The sequence below is a fragment of the Propithecus coquereli genome, unplaced genomic scaffold, assembly GCF_000956105.1.
Source record: "Propithecus coquereli isolate 6110/MARCELLA unplaced genomic scaffold, Pcoq_1.0 Scaffold238, whole genome shotgun sequence".
In the NCBI taxonomy this organism is placed as follows: Eukaryota; Metazoa; Chordata; class Mammalia; order Primates; family Indriidae; genus Propithecus; species Propithecus coquereli.
This window is the reverse complement of record NW_012147930.1, coordinates 4,063,038-4,090,605: the sequence shown is the minus strand read 5'-3', so window position 1 is coordinate 4,090,605 and position 27,568 is coordinate 4,063,038. Positions and strand designations below refer to the sequence as shown.

The following is a 27,568-nucleotide window of genomic DNA, read 5'->3' as shown; positions in this document are numbered from 1 at the left end:
GCTCATTCAGCTCACAACTAAAACAATCACACAGAAGTGATTTCTTTCAGACACCCATGGTACTTTGACATGCAGAAGTGATTTATACGTATTTCCCATTTCATCATTAAAATGGGAATAATAAAAAGACATGTACTCTGCAGTAGAGGTTTAATAACATTAAGAATTTCTACTGTTTGTCAAAGACATCTTTAAATAATATTGGCTTTTTCTTTTTTTAATTGTGTATGTGACTAAAGAATATAGTGGCTTGAACAGTTTGGTACTTGCTTCATGCGAGGGTGCTAGCAGCTCTACCCACAACATGGTGTTAAAGAACAATATCGTCTTCATGTTCTGAAAATAGTTCCAAACTTGTGGACTTGCTGACATGGTCTCAGGGACACGAGGACTCTGTAGTCCACACCATAAGAACCCCCGGGGCAGGCTGTTCTAACCTCATCTAATGCAGTCTGAAAGACTTAAAACACACCATCAAAGAGAACATGCATTTTCTTCTTAAATACGGGGAGTTTACTTGAATGTGCATGTTCAATTTCTATGTGTAACATGAATGAACAACCAGCACATAGCATCAGGAGAAGCAACTACATAGCTTAATTCAATAAATGTTAGTCATGCTGAATTATCAGTGAGCATGTCTCCTAAAGTTGCTTTGGGAGACACTGAACTTTAGATGAGAAAAAAAAAAAAAAAAGAAATCACTTTCCCAGGGAATATTTCAATGTGGCTTCTCTTAGAGGTTTGATAGGGTAGAATGATATTCCATGAGAATCAGTATGAAGTGTTATATACATGTTGGATGATTTTATATATTTAATGTCTATAAATATGTTTGCACCTAAATGTAAAAGCAGCTACATATTGAAACAACACAAACTATAGAAAATACACTGGATACCATATCAAAACAGATATTTTAGAGGCTCCTGGAAGTATTATCTCTTTGAACTCAGTATTATCCTAAGTATTTAACATGGTATCAAAGAAAAACTCTTTTGTTTTCCCTCCCCTACTCTGAAGGAACAAAGAAAAACACTTTAAAAATACAAGCATTAGAGTTTTAAAGACCTGGAATTTGAAACAGTAACATATACCTTGATTATGAACTTAAAAGATAAATATTGTGTTATTCAAGATAATACTTTCCAAAGAAATCTTTCTAATTCACTCACGCTGCGTTAAATCAACCTTGAAAATCAGTTAATGTCCCTAGCGCCCTGGAAGCGGTGCATGGGGGAGGAAAACACCACAAAACAAAACAGCCTGCTGCAGATGAAAAAGCAATTAACAGCCTCTAGACCAAGCCTTTTAATCCCCTTTGCGATCTGGTTTTTATGACAGTTCTTTGCATGCCATTGTCTGTCCACCAGATGTTGGCATGGTCTTGTGATAATCTGGTGATAATGGGGACAGGAGTGTCATGTGTGAAAGTTGGATGTCACAGAGGGGCAGCCGCTCAGCCGCAGCCCCATGGCACCTAAGTAAACGTTTCTCTGCCTTATGCAGGGCTCCCGCCCCAGTGTACTATGCCACCCCTGAGGATTGCCTGAAATGTTCTGCAGAAAGACGCAAATATATAGTATTCTGGGATTATATATGAGTCTTGGGTCATGGCTGGAAGCATTAGGATTTATACTCCCTTTAAATGCTGCAGTAAAAGTAACTCATTTACACAGCAGGGAACAATAATCTTTGAAAAACCACAATTTTCTTGTTTCTAAAATAAATGGCCTAGATTCTTACCTCTAAATTCCCTTCCAGACTTAAGATTCCATAATTCACAATCTCATTTAGGAGAGATCATCAGACAGACTTGGGTTTAAATTCTAGCTCTGCCAATTTGTGGCTCTGAGCAAGTCACGTTAGCTTTCTGAGCTCTCAGTTTCCTAATCTGTAGCAGGATGAAAACACCCTCAGCCTTGGAGTTTATGACAACACAGGTATGGCACCTAGGACAGGGATAATAAATGGGAGCTGTCATCATTTTGACTGTCTCCAGAGACTACTAGACAATTTCTCTGCATGGCAGGGTACCCGATTTTTCCTTGGCTCATCTAATTCAAGAAAAGAATGTTCAATAGATCTTTGGGCTGATCTTTTCCCAAAAGACCTAAATATTGCAACTTCATTTTTAAAAAATTCATTAGGTATTTGTACAAGAGAGATACTGCAAGATGGTATTTATCAGACACATGAGATATATGCTTTTGCTAGTTAGAGACATAATAGTTTCCTTCCCTAATTTTCACAGGACACCTGACTCCTAATATTTATCTCTGTGTTTGCTCTTTAGTCAGTCACTTAACCATGGCCTCAGAGTTGAAGCATAGCATTTAATTCAAGCATTATTTGCTGAAAAACATCAGGCTTTACAACAAGATATCAGGTTTCTAAACCATGCAACAGTGTGCTAATGAAATGTATTAACTGCCCTCAGGTTTGCTGTAATTGGAGTACTGAGGTTTTAGGCAGTATCTGAGGACTTCGGCTTCTCTGATCTTGATATAATCTATTAAATTTCAGCATTTTTACTCAATATCTTCTGGCTATGTGGATAACTCTATTGGTTCACTGTCTTTCTCTGCAAGTTTCATGGCCCAATTAACCACAATACTCTAGTTTTTATAAATCCTATTTAAAAAAATCTGGATGAAGTATTAAGAAAATGTTCTAACAATCTTATCATCATCACTAATGCAAAGAGAATAGTGATATGGCACAAATCATTTGTGCACTGGCAGTGACTCTTGGACATTTGAGAGTCTTGCCTCTGACTTCCATAACAAGACAAACTTGTTCTCTGAGCAAGAGACAGCGCGCATTTAAATATCAGTAACTTCATAACAGTGATTTTGAAATTGAAGTATCAAATACTCTTGAGACAAGGATAGGCTCACTCAGAACCACACCAGTCCCTTCAATACACCAGTATGTCACTTAGGATACAGGAGAACTAACTTCTATATATACACATGCATCCTCAAACCAATGTAGCTTACTCAGCTGGTTTGCTAAATGGTTTTTTAAAAAGACATATTGACAGAAGTGAGCAGCAATGACCATTTTGTTGACCACAGGCAAACACGAGGCAGTATTATTCATGAACTGATTTCAACTTGGAACTGTGTGGAGGGACTTTTGGCCTATCGACAAAAGGGTCGAGTTTCTCTGTTTTTGGCAGCATGATGTAGTGGAAAAAATATCACACAGTTAGGAGTTAAAGAGACCTTATTCAAATCCTATATACCACTTAATAGCTGAATGATCAAATTAATCTAACCGTACTCAATCTTTTCCCCTTTCAAAAAATGCAGAACTGTGATATCACAGCAGAGTTGCTATGCGATTGCAGATAATATATGCAAAGTATCTGGCACAGTGCTTGGAAGAGAGTGGTGGGTAGCAATGCTAACGATGATAATAACATCGATGTGGAGTGATAATATTAAGGGGTGCCCTCAGCAGATCAGTTTTCTGATCTGTTTTCTACATGTGATCAGTTTTCTGTGTGTGATTAATTTAAAATGGGGAGATAGTTTTCTTAATAAATGTAATTTTCTTTAATGGCACATATCTTTCTAAACATGAGGCCCACTGAGGAAGGTAACACAAGCCACATGACCTTCCTGGAGAGATGGGAACAGTGGAGTAGGCTGCAACGAGATATCAGGCAGCTGCTTAATTCCTTGGGTCCCTGTTTCCTCATGCATAGTGTGAACGAACAGGACTAGGCGCTCTCCTGGCTCTCTTTTAGCTCTCATGCTTAGGATTCTAACTCGTAAATACGGAACAGTTGGCATTTAGACTTGTCTTGTCAAGATTGTCTCCGTTACACTCAAAAAGACCACAAAGGAGGAATATTTATAACTAGTTTTGAACCTTAACTTTAATATTTCCTACCTCGTATGCTGTAGGGAAATTATCTTCCTTTCTGGAAAACTCTTTCGTTCTACTATAATCTCATTATTTAAAACTATTTATGTAATCTTATTTTCAAGGGTTTTTAATTTCATAATAAAACTCCAGCTGAGTTGAAATTGAGCATGCATGCTCTTAGCCCAAGAAAAAATTCTGTATTCTGGACAGAGTTGAAACCCACTGAGCCTATTTAAGTGCAGAAATAAAAAGAGTTAAGAAGACAAATGCCATGGGCGGTGAGCAAAGTGCAGAGGAGCTTGCAGTCCTGACCTGTGGGGCAGAGCTGCCAGGCCAAGCTTGGGGCATGTACCTTGCATGGTACGCCGGAGCCTCAAGGCCCCCGCACTCAGGGATGAACTGAGAAACCTGATTTTTATCGCACATGCAACCTAACAGCTCCACAGCATGAGAAAGCAACAGGGGTCTTGAAACTCTACAGTGGAGTATCTCCTTTACACAACTCTCTGGAGAGCTGACAGGGCTGGCAATTAGTGAAGGGTTTTCAAGGCTGTGAACACGAGTCGAGGGTTTTCTACAGGTTGGAGAGGTGGGGGTTAGCACCTGTCTGCCAAAATGTCCCATTCACAATGAACCTCTAAAAAACACTGATCTCTGGGTCAGCTCTGGGGGTAGGGTCTTTAGTCTGGAACAGAGACGACAAGTCATATTTTTATCTACACTTCATATTATATTACCGCTTATTTTCATCATCATTTCAAATCCACCATTTTCTATTTATTTAAAACCATCTGTTTCTTAGAAGACAACAAAGATTTACACTATGTCTTATCCCAGAGAACCCTATCAGCACAAGTCCTATGCTAGGTGTCCACATTCTTAAGATGACGGCCTCCCTCACTCACGTTCCGCATTCCCCTTGGCAGGCTTACTGTGACATGGAAACCGGCGGAGGCGGATGGACAGTTATTCAGCGACGTGAAGATGGCAGTGTTGATTTTCAGAGGACTTGGAAAGAATATAAAGTGGTATGGATATTCTTTAAACCATGTGAAAAGAAGTCATTTCCCTCATGAAAACTAACTTTCAAGATCTGCAGAAACTTAACCACAAATCCAAAACTAACCAATAACGTTTGACTTAGTTTTTTACTAAAGAGTTTTTCAAACTGGTGTTTTAGTCTCCACATTAAAGAATGGTTGGTGTCATGTAAACTATATCTCAAAATAAAGGCATGCGAATGCTTGGCCTATTTTTAAAGGCAAGCTTGCATTTTTTGGTAAGCCAGCAGTTTCACACTTTCACAAATTTAGCTATCCATACTTATATATCTACAGGTGGTTCCCCAAATAGTTCTAATTATTCTAATGCTATTCTTCTTCTAGGAAAACTTAGTTTCTTAACATGACCTTTCTAAGATCTATTTTCCTATATGAAAGACCTTGAATTTTCACAGTATCAGATGTAATTTCTGCTATCTGATAGTTATTCTATGTTAAATTGATGGACTATTGATTTCAAATATGTAAAGAAAATAAATGAAATAATTGAATTTTACAACTTGGATTCCAGGGATTTGGTAACCCTTCAGGAGAATACTGGCTGGGAAATGAGTTTGTTTCACAACTGACCAATCAGCAACGCTATGTGCTTAAAATACACCTTAAAGACTGGGAAGGGAATGAGGCTTACTCATTGTATGAACATTTCTATCTCTCAAGTGAAGAGCTCAATTATAGGTAAGTAAATTATTATAATTGAAACAAATTAAAGGATTTTCTGGATGATTTTTCCAGAAAGTGAGAACCACATTGATTTAAGCAAGATGTAAACTACTCTTAGACTGTCTTGAATGGAAAAGCATCTTGTTTCTTAGAGTTATTATTGTCTTTATGTAAGTTTCTCTGGTTTTAATATTCTAACTTTGGTTACAACAACATAAAAGAAACCTCATTGGGACAGTATGTTGTCTGTTGTGTTTGCTGTGTACCTTGAAAGCCTAGCAGATAATGGGCATTCATAACTATTTGAAGAATAAATTAATGTTAAATTCCCCTGTTGTAATGTGTCATGTGAATAGCATGTCAGATGGGTACTCGTGACTATATTGTTTTCTTCCAAAAAGTTTTAAAAATTAATCTTTCTGAAGTTTGAACTCATTCAGTTGTGTTCAATTCCAAAGTCAGGACTAGTTGCCACATTTTTAAATGGCAGGATTAGGTGGGATGGTTCATCACCTCTCTCCTACAGTAAGTACATCCGATTCACAGCACTCTCTTAGTATCTGCCTTGTCTCTACCCATTCCATGGCAATAATCTTGAATAACGGCATGGGCAATCTTGACCAGGAATTTACTTTCTGGCTCTACAATGCCATCAGAATAGAGACAGAGAACAGCAGAGGCACTGGACAATCTACTGTGTGAGACAAGCATGGTAAAGCCACATGCATAGTGCACACGGAGGTGCTCCGAAATGCACGTGCCATGGTGAGGGGAGAGAGAAGTGAGACCGTGTGCTGGACTGCACCAAAGGAATTGGTCTGAAAATGGATAAGTCACCAACACTGCTCTGGGAGTCTAACGAGCACAGACTGGTGGTGTCTGGTGATCCTGGAGCGCACATTATGAAATATCTACTCCAAGGTCAGAAGTTAGCAAAGGAAGCTCAGTAGGAACATCACAGAAAACAGTCATCAGCATCAGCTGGCCTGGAGTCCCATCTGAACTAATGACCAACTCTGACTCTCTGTTCAACAGAAATCCCAAGACCTGAACAGTTTGCAAAGTAAACACGATTTTAAAGTCCTTGAGTAGGGTCCCCTGGGGAGGGTCGCAATGGGCGGCACGGAGAAGGAGCTGAGAGTCAAGCTGCCTGATCAACCCTCGGAAAACCACACCATGCCCAGTATGTCCTTCTTCACGGTGGATCAAAATTCAGGAGCATGTTTGGAAAACAGATAAATGTTGATGTGACTTTCAGAAAGTCAGTGAAGCATATTCCATCAGTTCTCATTATAGAAAGAACGGGGCTCCCTTGGAGAGACAACAACTGAGATGAATGAAAAGATAGGTGTTTGGGCCTCACAGCAGTTCCAACTTGACTCCAAAGAGATCAAAACTTCAATGAATTCTGAGACACAAGTGGTCGGTCATTGTTTTACCTCCAAGTTAAATATTTTTTCAACTGGCAACAGTTAGGGATCCACAACAGAGGAATTAAAAAAAAAAAAAAGAAACACAAAAATTAAGGATTAGACTGTTTGTATAAGAAGATTTTACAAAATGGGTCATTACCCTTGTATGCTGACATTATAAAAATATTTTAAACTGAGATGGTCCTTAACTGATATTTCCTTTAGAAATGCAATCAATTTTTGGATATGCCATTTAAAAAACACACTAGTTTAAAGCTTAGTTTAATTTACTTGGCAATATAAAATAGATATTACATTAAAAATTATTATCCTAATAAAACATGATGCTAATGTGATAGAACCGTGAGGGGACTAAACACTTTGGGATGCCAACTGTATGCAGTGGTGAAGGCTTTTCTCTCAAGAAATGTTCCCCAAATGTTGTCAAACTGAAAAGTACATGTTATAAGAAGTGGATAAATGCATCAATAGAATTTGATTCTTTCTCATACACACTCTAGCAGGTTTTTTTATAAACACTGAGATGTAATTGTTAAATGTTGACATTACCTCTTTACTCCACTGTTATATAAAATCGTACCAATGTAAAGCAATTCCAAGAACGTGGCTATTCTTAATAACCAAGTTTTAAAGAAAGTACTTTAAACCAGTGGGCCACAGAAGGATCTAAGATCATACAACCTTTACAACAGAGACTTGTACCAAATACTATTATTCTCCCTTATTCTGCTTTGAGAACTGCTCTGGTGCAAGGAGGCAGGAGAGTGACCAGGAGGAGAGGCAGGCTTGGTGGCTCATCTCAACCCCATCCAGGGCTAATGAGGAGAGGCTGAGAAGGAGGAGAGTGTTTCAGGATCCCAATGATGATGAAAACTTAACGTATTAACATTTTGCAGCAGGTAGTTAGAGACTGAGCTAGGGCCAGTCTCACTTCTGAAACATTTAAGAAAACAGCTTCAGATGTCTAGTCAATGCCTTATGATGAAATTTCCAGGGCTACTATATTAAAAATTTTTCTTAATGTAACACCAAAGTAACTTAGCACCCACCCTTAGGGAATTTCCCTTTCACATGGCCTCACCGGAAACGCAGCACTGGAGTTGCTCCACAGCTTAACAAGGCCTGACCTTGGACAAGTTCACAGCTCTGCACCTCAACAGCTTTCTATGTGACAACAGGGATGCTGCCCATCTCTGGCGTGTTATGAACACCCGATGCACATACCTGTGTAAGTGCCTGCCCCAGCCTGGTCAGCAGACAGAACTGAGTAAACCTTTCCTCTCTGCACTCTGTTCCCACATGAATTCTTGGAAATTGTAGCACTTCCAAGGTAGTGGTTGGCAAATGTCAGCAGGTTTTTCAAAGAGGAGCATCATTTGGGGGCTTAAAGTACAATTCTCCTGCTGCCACTGGAGGATTTTGCTTTGTAGGAGCCTCCCCTGGGTCTTCACGTGCCTGTATCTCCATCGGGATGTGGGGACTCGACATTCCTGGCCCTGAGGGTCAGACACTCCGTGAGCCAAGACGGTGCCAGGGCACTCCCCGTTACGCAAATGCCTGTTCTGATCTGTCCTGAACCATCTGCCAAGGGGCTTTTTTACATCAGTGACTCTTCAGCAAAGTTATGAGAAATAAAAAGCCAAAACAAAACATATTTTGTTCTCTCCTCCCCTGTATTCTCCTTGCTGGCACACAAATCACTGATGTAAGCCGTATTTTTTTTAACACAGATGGCCCCCAACTTACTATGGCTCCACTTAGGATTCTTCAACTTCATGATGGTGCAAAAGCGATATGTATTCAATAAAAGGCATGCTTTGAATTTTAAATTTTGATCTTTTCCCGGGCCAGCCATATGTTGTACAATACTTTCTCATGATGCTGGCCAGTGCCAGCAAGCTGAAGCTCTCAGTCAGCCACGCGACCACAGGGGCAACAAAAGATACCCTAATAGTGCATGGTGTGGTCCAGTGGTCCAGCCCACTGTCCAGCTGTGGGCTGATGAGTGTTCTGAGCAGGTTTAAGATAGGCTGTTATGAAGTTTGGTAGGTCAGGTGTATTAAGCGCATTTTCAACTTACAATATTTTCAACTGATAATGGTTTTATCAGATGTAACTATCCTAAGTCAACGAGCATGTTTACTCTAAACGTATGGGCTATTATTTAGTGTCAAACTTAGTATGATGTTTGTTCCTTTCTCAATGTCTAACAGGCTTATTACACTACCTATATAGACACGAGGCAAAGCAGCAGTAAGGATTTATTTTCTACACCATTTTGCAGACTTCTACCCCAGACTCAATCATCACTCCTTGCTGTCTGCTGCCCTCTCCATCATCCCCTCCCCACCCCGTAGTCAAAATGATGTTTGAGGTTGTCCAGTTAACTCAGGACTCTCGTTTCAAAATGGATGATGCCCGCAGACCTGGGAAGTGGTCCCCTCATTTTGCATTTCCCTCTCTTCTGTTTATCTGAAAGCAGCAGGAAAATAAATTACAGGGCCCTATGGTCTCTGCTGATGCTTGTGCAAGTGATATGTGTTGAAGGTTTCATGAAAACATCCTTCTTTTCTAAAGGATTTGATGATAAGTTGGTTCCTGTTTATATCAGTACAAAATATTTTGTTCAGAGTATGCATTCGTACACTAACCAGGACAGAACACGCTTCTGTAGAACGGAATTCTTCATTACAAAAAATTTTCCACTACGGTAAATCAACAACCCAAGCCAATTACATTTTTTTTTTCCTTTGCATGCTTACAGGATTCACCTTAAAGGACTTACAGGGACAGCCGGCAAAATAAGCAGCATTAGCCAACCAGGAAATGATTTTAGCACAAAGGATGCCGACAACGACAAATGTATTTGCAAATGTTCACAAATGCTAACAGGAGGTAGGGATGACTTTCTGTCTTCCTATTTGTATTGGCAAGGGACAGTTTCGTAGGGTGAAATGCTGGCAATCTGGACTTCAAACTGTGATTGGTAACAATGTCCCAAACTTCATAAATAGGCGTATTAGCTTGATACAGGGCGATTTGTTTTTTGCTTTTGTAGACTGTTAAGTTTTCAGTGAGAATGTGATCTGGAGCTGGAACTGTCAGCAGGCCAACTGTGTCTCCTCACAACCTACCACTGGCGAGGACGGGGACATCTGATATTGAGCAAGCTCTCAAGTTCATGCCTGATCAGAATTAGATGTTGGAGACATGGTTTAATTCCTTTTGCTTTACTAAAAAAGTTAAAAATTCAAAATGACAACCAAAATAATGATCTAGATTCATTACTATAGAAATATTTCCAATTAATAATTTAATGCTCACACAGGAAATTTTTAGTTGTCCGTTTTTTAAAGGATCCCTTTAATATATAGCAAACACTTATAAACACAAAGAAACTAACTAACCAACCTGCTTTTTTAGTACATCAAATTAAAATGAGTGACTGTCTACTTTAAATTAAGGCCTTTCATGTTTCTACCGTTAGTATCAGTTTGCTTTAAAGATGATAATGAAAACCACATGCAAGACTGTTGTAGCAGTCACTTAAAATGGCTAGACTGGTATTCAGAAACATGTAAGAGTTCAGTCATAGGAACCAACTGCTGGAAAACTTATTCTTCTAATTTTTAAAAGTTTAGAAATTAACTAATGGGAACCAGTTAGTAGTGACTGAGACAAGAAAAAACTCTGACAAATGCTGTCAAGTTAGTTCTTGAAAACACTGATAGGTTTGAGATAGCAACAAAAACTGCCAACAACACAATGAATGAAAAGGCAAACAAGAAAATTGTCACGGTTTAATTTGTAGAGAACATAAACTGTATAAAATTAATGCATTACTCATCTAGGAAAACCAAAGGTAAGACTATGGTCAATATATTTTATAAACACAAGTTACTGCATAAAACAAGAAGATCAAAGTTATAGTGTATTTACATAATAAGAACCATCATTCACAGTCAAAAGGAGGACTTATTTATGAAAATAAAGTAAGACTCAGTAATTTTCATGTTTTTAAGTTTCATGTCTTTAATACTGAAAGAATTAGGTTCCATTTAAAACATCAATCCTGTGGTTCCTGAGATAGCATAATTACGATTTGGTAACACAGGTCTTCCTTTTTAGCCATAATGATGTCATTGAGTGAAAGCGATTATATTGACTTCGTAAAAACCTGCTGTCTCCCTTATCCTACCATAATAATCCTTTTTAAAGCTGGAAAAGGGGAAGGGGCTGGTGGAGAGGCCACATACACCTAATGCTGTTTCCTGCCTGCCATCCCCACATGGGGGACGCAGCTCTCTCCGTGAGAGGGTGGTGGTTTTCAGACCACCCGTGTGTGGTGAGCTACTCAAGAGAGCAGGAGAACTGCATTAATAACCAAGGAAACAATATATTTATTTGCTCAAATCAAGATTGAGGGGCTGAGAATGGAACTAGAAAAGAGACTGGGGAGGAGAAAAGCAGCCAAGAAAGAAAGTAGCTTGACTGTGAAGAGGTCAGACTCCAGCCAGCATCTGGACCCAGAATGACCCCGCCCAGGGAGCAGCTAGATTGTGCACGGACAGCAAATTCTACGGTTAAGGACAGCAAGCTCCAGAAGGAACTGACCTATCAATCTGTAATATTCTTGAATATTTGAAGGATTCTGATAACCCACACAAACTTCTTATCAAACCTACGTTAATCTCAATAAACTCAAGTCATCAGCTGTTACCACCAGTAAAGAATTTAGGCACCTGAATGAAATAACTGGTGCTCGTAAACCAATGTGTAAACATCACATATATATATTCTTTTGCATTAGAATTTTTATTTAAGAAATAAGCATTACAAGTATGGCTAAAGCAGCCCTACCAATGCCATTCCCTACCTACTGCTTGGGTAGGCTGGAGTCGAGGTTCATTCACTTTATTTTAAAATTTAACATAAGTGGTATCAAACTGTATGTGTACCTTTAACACAGTGTTTTTAAGATTTATTCAGATTTATACATGTAAATCAAGGTTACAGTAGTCTCTCTTTATCTGTGTGGGATACATTCCAAGACCCCCAGTGAATGCCTGAAATTACTAATAATATTGAACTTTATATAGACTATGTTTTTTCCTATATATTACATACCTATGATAAAGTTTAATTTATAAATTAGGCACAGTAAGAGATTAACAATAACTAAGAATAAAATTGAATAATTATAACAATATACTGTTCACAATTTCACAGACAGAAGATTCATTCTTACCTAGATCTTAGCACCCTCAGCATAATTTTTTTTTTTACGTATTAAGTCTAGAACTTTCACCTTTTCACTTTAAAGAAGCACTTTACAGCTTTTCTTTGGCATATCAGAATCAGCATCACTTCTCTTGCCCTGTGGGGCCATCATTAAATCAAATTGGGGTGACTGAATACAAACACTGCAACACTGCCACAGCGGACTGGATAACCAAGATGCTGCCACGTGACTCAAGGCGGGTAGAACGGACAGCGCAGATACGCCGGACAGAGGGATGATTCACATCCTGGGCAGGATGGAGTGGATGGTGGGAGATTTCATCCCGCTTCTGAGAATGGCATGCAATTTAAAATTTATGAATTGTTTATTTCTGGAATTTTCCATGTAATATTTTTGGACCATGGCTGGATGCAGGTATCTGAAACTGCAGATAAGGGAGGACTACTGTATTCTTTTCTCTCAAAAACCCTGGCACCTGGCACGCTCCTGTTTTTTGGCCAAGCCCAGGGATCACGGTGTAGATGGGGTCCACTACCGCACCCCGCTGTGCTGGGCACCCCTCCTACCCCTGCCTCTAGCTTAGTGAGCACATCACTCTAGCTCTAAATTCCCCTTTTATCTCTGGAACTTAGCGATTTCTTTTCTCTCTAGCTCTACTGAGTACCTAACATTTTGAGTCCTATTTCAGCCAAAAAACCTTTTTATAGTAGAGGCAAGGGAGCCTGCGTGAGTGCAGCCCACCACGTTGCTGGACTGAAAAGTAATCCCGGCGGAAGAGTCATGGACAGTTACTCAAATGTTTACCCTCCGTGCCGTACGTACGTTAAGTGCTTTGTGCTCACCAAATCAGGACTGCGGAGGATTCCTGCCTACAGATGCTGGGCCTTTCCACGAAGCAGAAGAGAAAAGGAGTAAGAAAGCTTGTAAAAACATTTGCCATAATGGAACTATGAATTCACTGGTGTAAACAGGCATCTGCCTATTTTAAATGCATGGAATGTGATTACTAGGTAGGCTGAGCATTTCTACCTTCATGGTGAGAGAGTTGGCATTACCTAGTTCCTAATTCCTTCTGTTTCACTTTTACAGGCTGGTGGTTTGATGCATGTGGCCCTTCCAACCTGAACGGAATGTACTACCCACAAAGGCAGAACACAAATAAGTTCAACGGTATTAAGTGGTACTACTGGAAAGGGTCAGGCTACTCGCTCAAGGCCACAACCATGATGATCCGACCAGCAGATTTCTGATGCCTGTGTGCACCTGACGAAGACGGTATCACACTATGTTCAAAGACTTAATTCCAAAGCACTAAAAGACACGGCTGCACGCTGTTCCTCCTCCTCCGCAGAGGGCGTGCTCTTATGTGCTGATGGGATCCACGTGCTCCTCATCAGAGCCCCGTAAGCTCTATCACCTAAACTTGCATCACATAACGAACCAAAGCGAAACCCGAAACACCTGGTGTTACGATCTGGTTGAACACCTATGCAAGGATGAATCCAAGCCTGAGAATCAGACTGACAATTTACAGACGCTGCTGTCACAACCAAGAATGTTATGTGCGAGTTTATCAGTAAATAACTGGAAAACAGAACACTTATGTTATATAGCACAGATAATCTTGGAACTGCATTCCTCTAAGCACTGTTTATAGATCGTGTAAATATCCATATGTCCTGAATTCAGCATCACTATCACAGTTAAAAAAAGAAATTCTCTAAGCCATGATATATTTTATATAGTCAGGGATTTTCTGAGAAGTGGTTATTAGCAGTTTAATATTTGGAAAAACAGTTAGTGCATTTTTACTCCTCTTAGAGGCTTTAAATTTTCTTTTTGAAAACAGCATATTTACATATATGTTGACAGCTTAGTTTTAAGTTAATGCTCAAATACATAGTTCAAGTTTATATGGTGGAAACTTCCAGGATCTCTGAAATTATCTATAGAAATATGTGCCATTTTAGTTTATGTAAAGATTGTACTATTTTTCTGCTCAGCTGTTAAATATGAAGGTATTTTTAGAAATTAAATATAACTTATTAGGTGAGATGACTATGTTTAACTTTCATGATGATATTTACAATTTTGTAATTTGGTTCTGAAAGAACTGTGCTTCATAACAAGAAAGTTTGATTTTTAATAATGAATTTAATAATGAAGAAAATTATACGTTTAATTCCATGACAAAGAGACTTTATCTTCTCACTATTCTAAAACAGAGGTCTATTTTCTCTTCTAGTAAGATGTATTTTTAGAGAACTAGGCTACAATTTAATTTGTGGTGAGAAAAACCTTTGATTTAAGACATATACGGAGCTGTACTTCTCAAGATTCACCCTTACATTTACTTAAGGAAAAAATATTTGCACTAGTAAGTTTTTATTAATGTCCATCAGCAAACTGAAAAGGAAAAGCACCAGCCTTTTGGAGTGCAAAAACAAAATCTGATGCTTGTAGTATGTTCAAATGTTTACAGAAAATTTTGAGAATACAGCTTTATGATCAGGATTGCAAAACCTTAAACTCCTAGAGTTTCAACTCCTTTTGACGTTTTCATCGTATAATTAATATCAATGAAAATTTGTGTAATGCTTTACAATTTAGAAGCAATTTCTCATGTGTTCCTTTTTGAGGCATCTGCTAGGAAGTTTAGTCAAATCTGCAATCACCTTTTACTACATGTCTGTCTTCACCTTTTACTGTTCTGCCACTATTTTTTCTTTACTCTATTTTTAAAATATAATTTATTCTACCCCTGCCTTGCCCCCACACACCCCAACTTAGTTTTAGAACACTTACGTGTTGCTACATGTTCTGAGTCAATTATGGACTCTGGAGAAGTCAAGGCACTCGGTTTTATTTCCACCATGGTGTACTGTTCCAACAACTTATTTAACTGAGCAAAGAACCTCCCTCTCTTAGAACTATTTCTATTTTACATTTAAGAAGGTTTTATAAATTCAGCAGAGGTATCATGGCTTTGTATCAACTTAAAAAACATCTGAGAATAAGAAAATTTCACAGCATCAAATGGTAATGAGTTTCAATGGTACCTCCATGATCACAGTGACAGATACTAAGGTAAGGAAATGATAATATAAAAAAATTTGGCAATAACATACTTAATTTATATCAATTCCCCACGTAGGCAGGTAAAATGAATTTCAAAAGCAAACATCATCATGTTATTCAAAGTTATATATAATCAATCTCTTATGACAGACAATACAGGAATTTGTGTTTTTACTTTCCACTTCAATTCCTTACACAGTAATTCTAACAGTCTTACTGAGAAGAACTATTTCTCTCCTTAAAAAAACATTTATAAAGTTGAAAGGAAATCAAAACAGTAATCTTAAAAATGAAAACAAAAACAATCCAACAACCTAGATAGCTACAGTGGTAAGAGAGCAGAGTTCAACTTCTTGTTATGTTATAGTGATACGGCTTACTCAAACAACTAAATAACAAGCAGACTGTTGCAGATAAAAACCACCATTTATCTTTCAGATATTAATCCACTGAAAGAATAAACTGTCACAAACCAGTTAACATTTCTGAAAATGAAAGCCAACTTCTGTACACTCTTGCTTTCAACTAAACCTTAAATTATTCACTTAATTATTACTCAATCTTTAAAAAGTTAGAATACAGAAATTTTCCATCCAGGATTTTGAAATACTTAAAAGTCAGTAAAATTGAAGTGGAGTTTAGGAAAGACATCAAACTATAAAGACCACATCACAATGCTAGCAAGCCACAATTTTTATACCTATCAATTCTATCTCTATTAACAATATAAGCATTAAGCAACATATATGATGCTACTGTCCCAAGAATCTAGTCATTTTTCATTTTTGTTTTTTGCAATTCTGAGGTCTTTCATAATAGAAATTTCTTGGGACTGCATTCCTTGTTACATTTTGCAGAATATTCTCACATTCTCACATTTGTTCTCATAAATAGACAAAAGGTATTAAGTCCTGTGAATGTCTTTTTAGTTATGAGCATATTTGCTCTCGACTTGATAAAAACTTGAGTTTATCCCTATGCTTATAATAATTTCTTGATAATACTAAATACTAAATTTCATTTACCATCATAAAACAACATCTGACTTACAGGAGCTGCAGGGAAGTAGGTAGAAAGTTCAAATGGCTCCTCAGAAATCCAGTGACCCGATTCCAAAGACCATAGCACCTACAAATTGATACAACAAGCAGAACATTTATTATAGATATATTAGGTTTAGTGGGTAACAAACTAAGAGTCACTTCAAAGACAAAACAAAAACAAAGCAAAATAAACAAAAAAATCCAGCAGTGACAGACTCCATAGATCTGAAACAGATGTGTTCTCAAATACAAAGTGCCTTCAGTATCTTCCTGTTGCATAAATACTATAAATATTAATAAATACTTAGTTAAGAAAAAGTCTCATGATGACTAGAAATCTGGGTCACTATCCTAATAAGGCCAAATATTTAAACATTACCTTTTGCTTGATAATTGATGATAAGAAAAAATAAAAATACTAAAAAATAAACATCATCTTGTTTTTAAACATATGAAATACTATATATTATATATATATATATTTATTTCCAAGTTTCTAATTTATGGAGTCCTTCACAAATATAAGCAGTCCTTCACAAATATTCCACAGTTTTGTTAATTTAAAAAATAAATTAGGAGAAGATAGATCACATACCTAAATTCAAAAGCAATCGTTTGGGCTTATGACTTCGTTTCTGGCATTGTCTAATATTTTTAAGAGGCATTACACATTTGAAAATATTTCCCAGACTTTGGAAGAGTGAAATATCTCATAAACAAGTTTTCATCATCATCATCATCATTATTTATTATCTGAATCCACACATTTTTAAACAATCAAAACAATGTTTTCATTTTTAATTCGACAATGTCTGAGATTCTGTGGTCATCTCTACTCCATGATCAAACTCCCTGAAAATTTGTATGTTTCTATGCACTGGCAGAATTTTTCAGCTAAAATAATCAAACTGAATCATGTAACTCACATTTATTTTTTATGTGCAATTTCGTTTTTTATATTCAGCGAATCCATTCTTTTTTTCTAGAATTGCTACCTAAAGCTTAAGCTCTTTTTGCTGAATGGCCATGAAGGAGGCCTACCTCTTCCCTTTTAGTGGTTTCTAAGGTTCAGCACCATCAGTCTTAGATATTTCCTTCCTTATGTGTTAAAGCTAGTACTCATCCAACATGAGATGGTAGTATTTTTTCTAAGAAAAAATGAGCATGATAGTGTAACAAATAAAAATAAGAACAGCATATAGAATCTGAACAGTAATTTGCAGCACTAGCCTGGTTCTTACTTTAAACACATGCATTTACTTATTTGATGACTGTTTCTCTCTACTCACTATCCATTCACAACACATGAGCAATGTATTGAGGGCCCACCATGAACATGAATGCAAGCTGAGTCCTGGAACCACAGCCCCAAACCTAGAGAAGCCCACCCTCCAGTGGGAGGCATGAATGACATGTCCTTCCAACAGTGCTATGGGAAGCTGCAGGAGGACACAAATTCACTCCACCTGGGAGAATCAGGAAACGGTCCCCAGATGAGCTGACATTTCAAGGTGGGTCTTAAATGATCAGTAGAAGTTCTTCAGGCAAAGAGACAGATATTGGGAAGGGGAGAGGGTTTGGTTTTTTTTTTTCCTTTTTTGGCTACAGTAGAGGGTGCTTTGGAAGAAGTAGCACGAAAACAGGTTGGTTGGGTCCAGATGGTGAGGTATAGGAACACACCTTGTTTCTATCTCAGTGGCGTGGGTGGCATTGGCATGTTGTGAGAGTGCTGAGCATGAGAGTCAGAAAACAAGCCAGGTAAGACAGGAGAAGCAGCTCTGAGGATGCTGGGCCCAGGAGAGTAAAGCGAAATGAAGTGTGATGTGGGAATATCTGCCTCCATTGGAGAGAGAGAACATAGCAAGTTGTGTTCTCAGGAACCCTGTTCAGTATAACTATTTAATCTTCAATTAGATCTTTGTGTATAGGATCATTCTGTCATTGAAGTCTCTTTGTTTTCCCCTAGTTTTTTATTGCTTAAACAACATCACTGCCCCCCCTCCAAAGACTTAGTAAGTTCAATTAAAGAAGGTATTAGAAAATGGGTAACTCTACACCGAAATTATGTTTCTATCTGGCTCTTTGTGGGTAGTTAAAAACCTTTAGGTAATGTATTTACTTTATTTTTATCAGCCTATGCATGTTATTATTTATGGAGATATACTATCAATATGTGATTCCCTACAAACTCAGATAATTAGCCCAGGAAATAAAATGTAAAAAGTTTCAAAACCAGGTTCATTTCAGATACGAGGCACGTAAAAGAATAGTACAGTGAGAAACACAGTGTACCAGTGAGAGAAGACAAGGAATCAGTCTTAAAAATGTGTGTGGCATTTGAGTTCAAATATAATCCACTTTTTTTAAAATGTCAAGTGAAATTAAACAACCTCATGGAGAAAATTTATGTTCTCTGAATTTGTCCCTTTCTAAATGTTAAGAAAATAAAACCATAAGGCAGCTAAAGTAGAGTTTTGGTAAGTAAATTAAATTTATTTTCTATAGGCATCCCAGGTATTAATATTGTACAAAGATAGCAGAAAATACTAATTTAATTGTACTAAAATCATCAAACGAGAAATATAGTGTAAATGTTTTGCTTTAGTACTTTCATTAGCCAAACTTATCTTTACCTTAGTAGAATGTTCAAAACAGGGAAAATCTGTTTTGAAAGATCACAAGAGGTCACAAAGATCACTTACTACTTAAGGCAGTAAGTGAACTTACAAGTTTGTCCCAACATATTTCTCAGAAGGAGGACACAATTATTTCAGCATCCACTGCAACAGAGAGTCAGCATCATGTATGTAACACACACACAATGAAGATGGTATTTGTGGCATTTTAAAATTATTATTCATAAAATCCAAGCCTTGTTGATGAATTTAAAATAGGAACCATTTTCTAGCTTTATTATTAGATTAATAGCTACTGAAAAGACAACTTTCCATAATGTAGGAATGACTGTGAGTTAATTTCATACCAGGCAAAATACAAACTATCTTTTCGCATTTTATATACTTCTAATCATTCAGCTTGGACAATGTGAGGCCAGTGTAGCTACAGTGAACCCAAGTCAGAAAATGGTACTGTTGTTATATGCAAGTGAAGAATGACATCAAACACAATAAAGAAAATGAGGTCAACCTAGGGTTAAACAGCAAAATGAGTGTACATTTATTTCCACTGTCTCTCAATATGCAACTAAAACGATGGAATTAAAAGCAAGGGGAAAAGACACCATAGTAGATAACACAGGATGCTATCTTGGAAGTTGCAAAGCAGATGGATAAACAGTAACCGACTTGGAGAGGTTGAAACGACAGTGCATAGGGAAGAAAGTTGATGGGAAACATTCCATTCCTTCCGCAAACTCTCAGAAAGTCTGAGAAATTGGTGGTACTAAATACCTCTGAAAATGGGTGTGTAGAATGGGTGAAAAAGAGCAAATCTTCAATTCCTGGCTTCACCCTCCTCTGGAATAAAATTAAAATCAGAATAGTTTCCCTGAGAGCTGTGGTGAGAAGCTGTGGTTAGCGCCCACTCCATTCCAGACTGTGACTAAGACATGCATCCAGGCCAGGACCCTTGGGCAGGACCCTGCCAGTTGTTTCTGGAGACACTTGTCGGCACAGGAAAAAAATAAGACATACAAGCACTGACAGTCAGCCCTCCCTCAAGCAAGTATCTCATCCACATCAGATCATCTGCACCCTACTCAGGCCGTGTCCACTGGCTTTGCAGCGGCTCCTCATGAAACATGATCTTATGCCCATTTGAGAAGAGTCTCCAGCATGAACACGCAGACCAAACCAAATGGCGAGGGGGTCCCTGGGGTTGTGGGAGCCCCTGGAAAACAGGTGTCTGTTGACCTGGGGAGAACTCATTTCAGGGCCAGCAGAACAACCAGGGGTTCGTGGGTGGTGTCTCTGAGAGAAGTCAATGGAATGGAAGGATTCTCTCATCTGTAGACAGATTTGAGAGAAAAATTGTAATTCTTTTGGGTATTTTTGCAGTGAATTAGTAATAAGGACATAGAAAACTAAGCGATCGAAATAATTGTCAGTCATTAATTCAGAAAAAACAAAACATTACCGGAAACGCAAGAGCCATAGTACATTAAGTGGCTCAACAAACAGTGATCACTTAGTACCCGCATACGTGTGCTTATACGCATGCGCATGTGCAAAATGTCAAATAACCGTGATGGGTCCATGGGGGACAAGTGTGGATAGCAGTGAAAGACAGCTAGAGTCACACTTTACTCTGTCATGGAACGAAGTCTACAGATAATACCTAACAGTGAAAAATCAAAATGTCAGGAAAAGCATTTTATTAAGAAATGTGTAGGTAAATATCAGAAGCAACGGCTAAAGTACTTGAAAACAGTTGCTGGGAAACATGGTCGGGGAGTGCTGTTCTTTATCACAGGAATAAGCCTCAAAAGTTATACTTGATTTTTTAAAACATTTCAAACGTCATTTTGGATAATTTTAGATGGACAAAGGAGTTGCAAAAATAGTTCAGAGAGTTCTCATTTACGCTTCACCGAGATCCCTCTAACGTGTGAGTCTCTAACTTTGTCCGTCTCTTTCAAAAGTGAAATTAGGATTTGTCAATTTGGAATTAGTTGGATTTGAAATCAGATGCTTGTCTATACCTACTGTGACATCTTGCTGGGCTTGTGAACTGGGACTGAGTTGAATCTCCAGATCAAAATAGGGAGAACTAACGGCTTTAAAAATACTGAATTTTCCAATTCACACATGTAATATCACTCTCCTTTTATTTAGGTCTTCTTTGATTCATTTTTTTAAGAGTTTTTGTTTTTTTTGTTGTTGTTGTTTTCAGCATAAAGATCCTGCAAATATTTTGTTGGATTTAAACTTGAATATTTCAATGGGGGATGTTGATATAAAGGGCATATTGAAAAATTATAATTCTAGTTGTTCACAGCTAGCACAGAGAAATACAACTGAATTTTATATAATGGCCTTGGATTCTGTAACCTTGCTTAACTAACTCAACTTGCTAGTTGTAAGAGCTTTTTTTGTAGATTTGTTGATGTTTTCTATGTAGACAATCATGTCTTCTGTGAATAGAGACAGTTTTATTTCTTCCTTTCCGATTTGTATGAATATTTTATTTCTTTCCTTATTGCACTGGATAGGACTTCCAGTACAATGCAGGAGAGGAACAGTGAGAACATTAAAGTTCTTGAACTACTTTGGGAGACAATAATTTGGCAATAATTTGGTTTATTACAGTAACAGGATATCATAAAAACCCAAAGTGTTCTTGTCTTCAAATTAATGTATCTATGAAAAGCACAGTGTTTTTATTTAAAGACCTCATACTTTTAGATCAGTTTTAGGTTCACAGCAACATTAAGAAGCAGGTGTAGAGATTTCCCATAGACCTACTGCCCCCTACACATGCATAGCCACCCGCCTTTATCAACACCCCCCACCAGAGTAGTATGTTTGTTACAACTGGTGAACCTGTATCGACACATTAGTATCACCCAAAGTTCGTAGTGTACATTACAGTTTTTTATAAGTAGGAAAAAGCATATACGATTATATAGTATTGGTGCTAGCTAGTGGTCACGGTGCTTTCGTTAGCTGTTTCAACTTCCTATTTCTCAAAGAATACTTAGAAAATTCTGAGTAATCAAAATGATAACAGCTCAAAATCAGTAAATGTCACTATATTGACCAAGACCAATAAAGTTAATTTTTCTTCATTCATTCATCTAACTTCTTAATTTTTCTAAATTAAGAAATTTTCTTCAGCTAAGAAAAAAATTGATTTATTCACAAAGTATTTCATAAGCAAAAACACTAAACAAGGTACCCTTAATTTTTGACTTCTCAAAAAAAAAAAAATTTCAAAGAGGGAAAACAGGCTGGGCACATTGGCTCACGCCTATAATCGCTGTGCTTTGGGAGGCTTAGGCAGGAGGATCGCTTGAGACCAGGAGTTCAAGGACACAGTGAGCTATGACTCGGTGACAGAGTGAGACCCTGTCTCCAAATCAATCAACCAACCTGGCAGCCTGTAGCAGGTGAAGCAGGTTGGGATCCAGACCTACTGAATCAGGATCTGCATTTTAATAAGATTCCTCTGGCCGATGCACATGTTATTAAGGATTAATAAGCATTTGTTCTGGGTGTCTCATAAAGAAAGTGTCAGAAAGCTAAAAATTTAACACATCTTATTTAACCAAGACAGAGATGATAAACAACAAAATGCTAAAAATAAGAAGTTAAGAACTCTTTTCCCTCTTTAAAAAATACTAATTGATAGAGACTAAGCACCAGGTGGTGAGAGGAAAATCAAGCTGTACATTGATACGTGCCTGATTATTCTTACAAGGAAGCTCAGCTCTACCGAATACAGGTATTTAAGTTAGATTTATTCTGCTTGCATTTTTGACCAATCTTTTCCAGTTCCCAGAAGTGAAGATGGATTATTCTTAGAAGTTAAGACTTAACTGCTCAGTGAGATCCACTTTTTAAATATTGCTCAGTAATGACCAGGGTGATCCTGCATTTCACCACTGTACTTAAATGTGAAGCCCAGACATCTTTATAAATAACACAAGCATGTACTTTTCTTATCAAAATGAAAACAAAGCAATAAATATAACAAATTCCGATGTAACTAAAATAAATAACAGAAACATCACTTCATTGTATGAAAACAAAACAGAAATTATTATTACCAACACAGACAATAAACCAAATATTATGCCTACTAAGAGTAATCACTGTTTTTTTTCTTTTCTCCATGAATTTAAATCATAAAAATTTTTTTTTCTTAAATGAACATCAGGTCATCTTATTATACATTAATAAACTTTAATAAGAAACACATTAACTATGTGGATAATTTGTAATTCAGAACGATGCGTAATGTTTTTATATGACATTTTTAATCCATCAGGGGCAAAAAGAAATTCTGAGGTTTTTAAAAGAAATTACAAGTCATCCATCTACTCTTTTACTTCAACAAATAAGCACCGAGTTCCATGTCCAATCCTACGTCCTGGGGCCACATAAGCAAAGACAGGCACGATCTCTGCCCCCAAAGGGCAGGCAATTGCTAAGTAAAACCAGTGTTCACTAAAGAGGTTCTGCTTTCATCTTTGAAATATTCTCCCTTGTGCCAAGGAGAGTGTGGCTGTCTCTAAGTTAAATACTGTTTACAACGTAACAACTGAAATAAATGTTCTACTATAATAAAGTGTACATAAAATATTAGAAATACATAAAAATAAAAAAACCTGTAACAATAAGTATTTGTGTACTGTTCTTTCTTGTTTTGTTGTTATCCACCAAAACCAAAGTCCAAAAGAACTGCATAACGTTCAGTGCAGACACATCTGTCTGCTCACTTAAGGGCGCTACCCATGTCTGGTGTGTAACGTGGCAAATCGTGGGCAGCCTGCAGAGGAGGGGCAAGAACATGGCAAGGACTAAAGCACTTCGCTCTGCTGTGGCCTCACTAGAGCCAACAACCAGCAGTCATACAATGGCATTTACGTGCCAAGGCTAAATACCTTGGTCAGTACTACCGGAGAACCGGTAGGGCTGTACTACTGGAGAACCATTGATGCTTGACAAATTATTAGGTTATGCAGAACTTTAATATTCAGGCAGAGAAACTTTCTCTCAAAGGAACAAAAATTGATTAAAAAGAACTAAGAAACAGACCTACTGTGAACCTACAGCAAGCTGTTATTTCAGTTGACACAATCGCTTTGAGTTATATTAATATATATTTCTCAATCTCTGGTAAAGCAAAGCCTAAAGCTTTTCTGTAAAACGAATTTTATAGGAAATGTGTGGTGCGTATCATACATAAAAATCATCAGGTAGCAAAATGTACGATATTGCCAATTAGTTTGGAAAAAGTGCAACAGTTTTCTAAAATCTAGCATTTTTTACATCAGCTCTCTTCAAACGTTAACTTGTCACTAAAGCCCAATTCACAGAGGGTATTTATGCAGAGACCAACAGAATTCAAGTATGATTTTCTTTGGCAATCTCTTTTAACTCAGGGGTAGAGTTTAAGAACCTTTTAAGTTTAAGAAAGAATAGTTAACAATGTCCCCAAAGTCACTGATGGATATCTAACTGATACCTAAATGATGGATAGCTAAAGACAATTTTTGAGAAGTTACAGAGGGATCAAATCATGGAATTTTCTGGTGAGTACCCACAGTTAAGATACTCCGTGCTATTATTTAAAGCAAGACCTGCTTGATTGAGATGTCAGCAAGAGAAGCGAGAATTCAGGGACCTGACAGAAATCTGTGAAGGTTAGGCAAAGACGCATCTTTAGGTGCAGCTAAAGTGAGTTTTGACCCGGGCTGTGATTCAGCATGGATTAAGTGGAGGTCCTACAGTTCTCAATCCGGAGGCAACAAAGGGACAACTGACATCTGAAGAAGATACGACCTGGTGTTACTACTCAGTTGTCCCAAGTTAAAAGAAAACTGAGAAGCAGTGGGACCCCTGAAGGCCATGATTTTGAAAAGGATGGGCAGCAACAAGTACCCACTGGACGTGTTGATTCTTAGCTGTATCTTCTCACACTATTTGCCAAATGCAGCAACTTTTGTTTCAATATGCGTCACCTTAATCTAGGTTTTTGGATTTTTTTTCCCTGCTAACTAGCCAACAGATTCAGGGGCTTCCCACAACCGCTCCCATTCATCATAATACGACCCAGTCGTCGGACACCAGGAACGTTGTGTTCCGGTGGCTACATCAGAAGGCAAGATCCACACCTGACAGTGCCCCATCAGCTGCCAACCACCGTCTCTGCTCTAGCGGCAGCAACACACCAGCCCTGCACTTGCTGCTTCTGGGGCTTCATGTCCCGCTAACTCTTCAACCCTCTTAGTCATTTGATTAAGAGTGCTTTTTTAAAGGTCTCTGCCAACATTCATCTGGTCAAATCCAACAGCCACTCCTCTGTCTGCCCCCTAATTCACCTTCCGGCAGCATTCAGCAGAGCAGAGCATCCCTCCTTCCTGAAGCAGTTCCTCTCCTGACCGCACACCATGTTCTCATGGTATTTCACCCATGCCACTAACTGACCCTTCCTGGTTCCCCCTGCGTGCTCCTCTTCCTTCTCCCGACTTTTAAATGTTGGCACAGCCCAGGGCTTAGGCCTAAACCCACTTCTTTTCTCATTCTACACCCACTCCCTACGTACCATGGCTGTATTGAATATTTATAGTCTTAACCTTTCCCCCGAACACATACAAATATATAATTTGATCTGTGCTATCTCTACTTGAATGTCTAATAGGAATCTCAAACTCAATATGCCTGAATCAGAATTTTTTTACTGTACTCCAAACCCTGCACACATCTTTCTCTCCCAGAATGCCTTATCTCAGTAAATGGCACCACTATCTACCCTCAGTTGCTCCAGTAAAAAATTTAGATAGGAGATATCTTGACTTGTCTATTCCCACAGACCTCACGTTATCAAATCCCGTTAAATCTTCCTAAGAAGCACGCCAACCTGTTCTCACCTCCTCACCTGTGGAACGCTGCTTTAGTCATGATCACGACAGTTTCTCACCTGTATGACTCTAGCTGCCTCCTGCTGGTCACTCTGCTCGGCTTGTGCCTCCCTGCAATCCATTCTTTACAGAAAGGCCAGGGAGACAAATGCAGCTACTCTGTAGTTAAAATACTCCAGTGGGTGGCTTCCACATTCCTGGTTATGACCTGTATGCCATGCTGGGTCCCCAAAGCCGTCTCCAAATGCCTGTTCTTTTCCTCACTCTGAGATCCTCAGGTATTTCTCTTCCTTGCAAAGTTGCAGTATTAGGACCTGTGTATTTGCTTTTCTGTGCCAGGTGTATTAAGTAGATTCTGCCTAGCACCTTTATAAAATTAAAAAATATTAATGTAGGCCGGGCGCGGTGGCTCACGCCTGTAATCCTAGCTCTCTGGGAGGCCGAGGCGGGTGGATCGCTCAAGGTCAGGAGTTCGAGACTAGCCTGAGCGAGAGCGAGACCCCGTCTCTACTAAAAATAGAAAGAAATTATCTGGACAACTAAATATATATATATATAGAAAAAATTAGCCGGGCATGGTGGCACATGTCTGTAGTCCCAGCTACTCGAGAGGCTGAGGCAGGAGGATTGCTTGAGCCCAGGGGTGTGAGGTTGCTGTGAGCTAGGCTGACGCCACGGCACTCATTCTAGCCAGGGCAACAGAGTGAGACTCTGTCTCAAAAAAAAAAAAAAATTAATGTAAAGACATGAAAATGATGATTGAACTTCATTCCCAACAAAGTCCATGGTTGCATTCTAAGGTGACTTCACAGTCTTCTCACTCTAAAAAAATCACTTTGACCCCTTCGAACTCCACCATTCGTCATTCCTAGGTGGCACTTGGAGTCCTGTCTGCATATCTGTTCAAATGTCCCCCTGGAGGGTAACTCCAAAGCCCTCAATTTTCTGGGTGAATCACTCACTCATATCTGTCCTCAATCACGAGATTATGTTACCGGGAAAGCCAGCACCTCCAATGAGGGAAAAGTGCACCCCGGGGTCTTGCCAGGATGAACAAAAGGGTACAAGGGGAGGAGAGGACCCAGGCAGAGCCACCAGCTTCCCTGGGCCCCCTGGCTGTTCTCGGCAGCCTGCGTGAGCTTCCCTAGAGAAGGAGCCTGGGCCTTGTGCAGTGACCACCTCAAGTGAAAGAAGCAGGCGAACTCGACAGGTTACATGCCTGTCCAAAACCAGAATCCATTATTCTAATAATGAAAATCTATAAATTAGGAGTACTTTGAGATAACTGTTCATAGTCACTGCCTTGGGACAACTCCTTGACAGACACTGTTTCAAAGATCCACATTCAATCAGACGAGCCATTTGCCTTGCGTCCCTAACACTACCCTTAATGTTTATTGCCGCATAGCACCCTTCTCTGCCGCAAACCTGTTCTGTGAGGATCCAACCAGACAGAGGAGGTGAAAACGCTCTGTAAAGTAGCCAGTCCTTCACCACGGTTCAATCTGTGGCAGGATAAAAGAACTTTGAAATGAAGCCTGTAAAAGTTCGGAGACCCTAGCCTGAGGTCCGAGTCAGCTTGGAAACTCCAGTGCTCGCTCGTGGTCGTGGCTGACAAATGTCTC

General features: G+C 38.6%; 2 protein-coding genes across 4 annotated transcripts in view; one reads left to right on the top strand and one right to left on the bottom strand.

The window, feature by feature from the left end:
• ANGPT2 (angiopoietin 2) overlaps positions 1–13,913 on the top strand; it is a 51,388-nt gene extending 37,475 nt beyond the window's left edge. Inside the window, exons 6-9 of one of the 3 annotated variants that reach the window (XM_012645878.1) lie at positions 4,806–4,907; positions 5,452–5,618; positions 9,801–9,931; positions 13,368–13,913. In XM_012645878.1, the coding sequence (XP_012501332.1) occupies positions 4,806–4,907; positions 5,452–5,618; positions 9,801–9,931; positions 13,368–13,528 (561 nt within the window). In that variant the 3' untranslated portion in view covers positions 13,529–13,913. The remainder of the gene's footprint in view (positions 1–4,805; positions 4,908–5,451; positions 5,619–9,800; positions 9,932–13,367) is intronic. The other 2 variants (XM_012645879.1, XM_012645880.1) reach the window with 2 other exon arrangements.
• Positions 1–27,568, bottom strand: part of MCPH1 (microcephalin 1) — a 189,487-nt gene that overhangs the window by 89,283 nt on the left and 72,636 nt on the right. Inside the window, exon 12 of the mRNA XM_012645869.1 lies at positions 16,407–16,484. Within this exon, the coding sequence (XP_012501323.1) occupies positions 16,407–16,484 (78 nt within the window). The remainder of the gene's footprint in view (positions 1–16,406; positions 16,485–27,568) is intronic.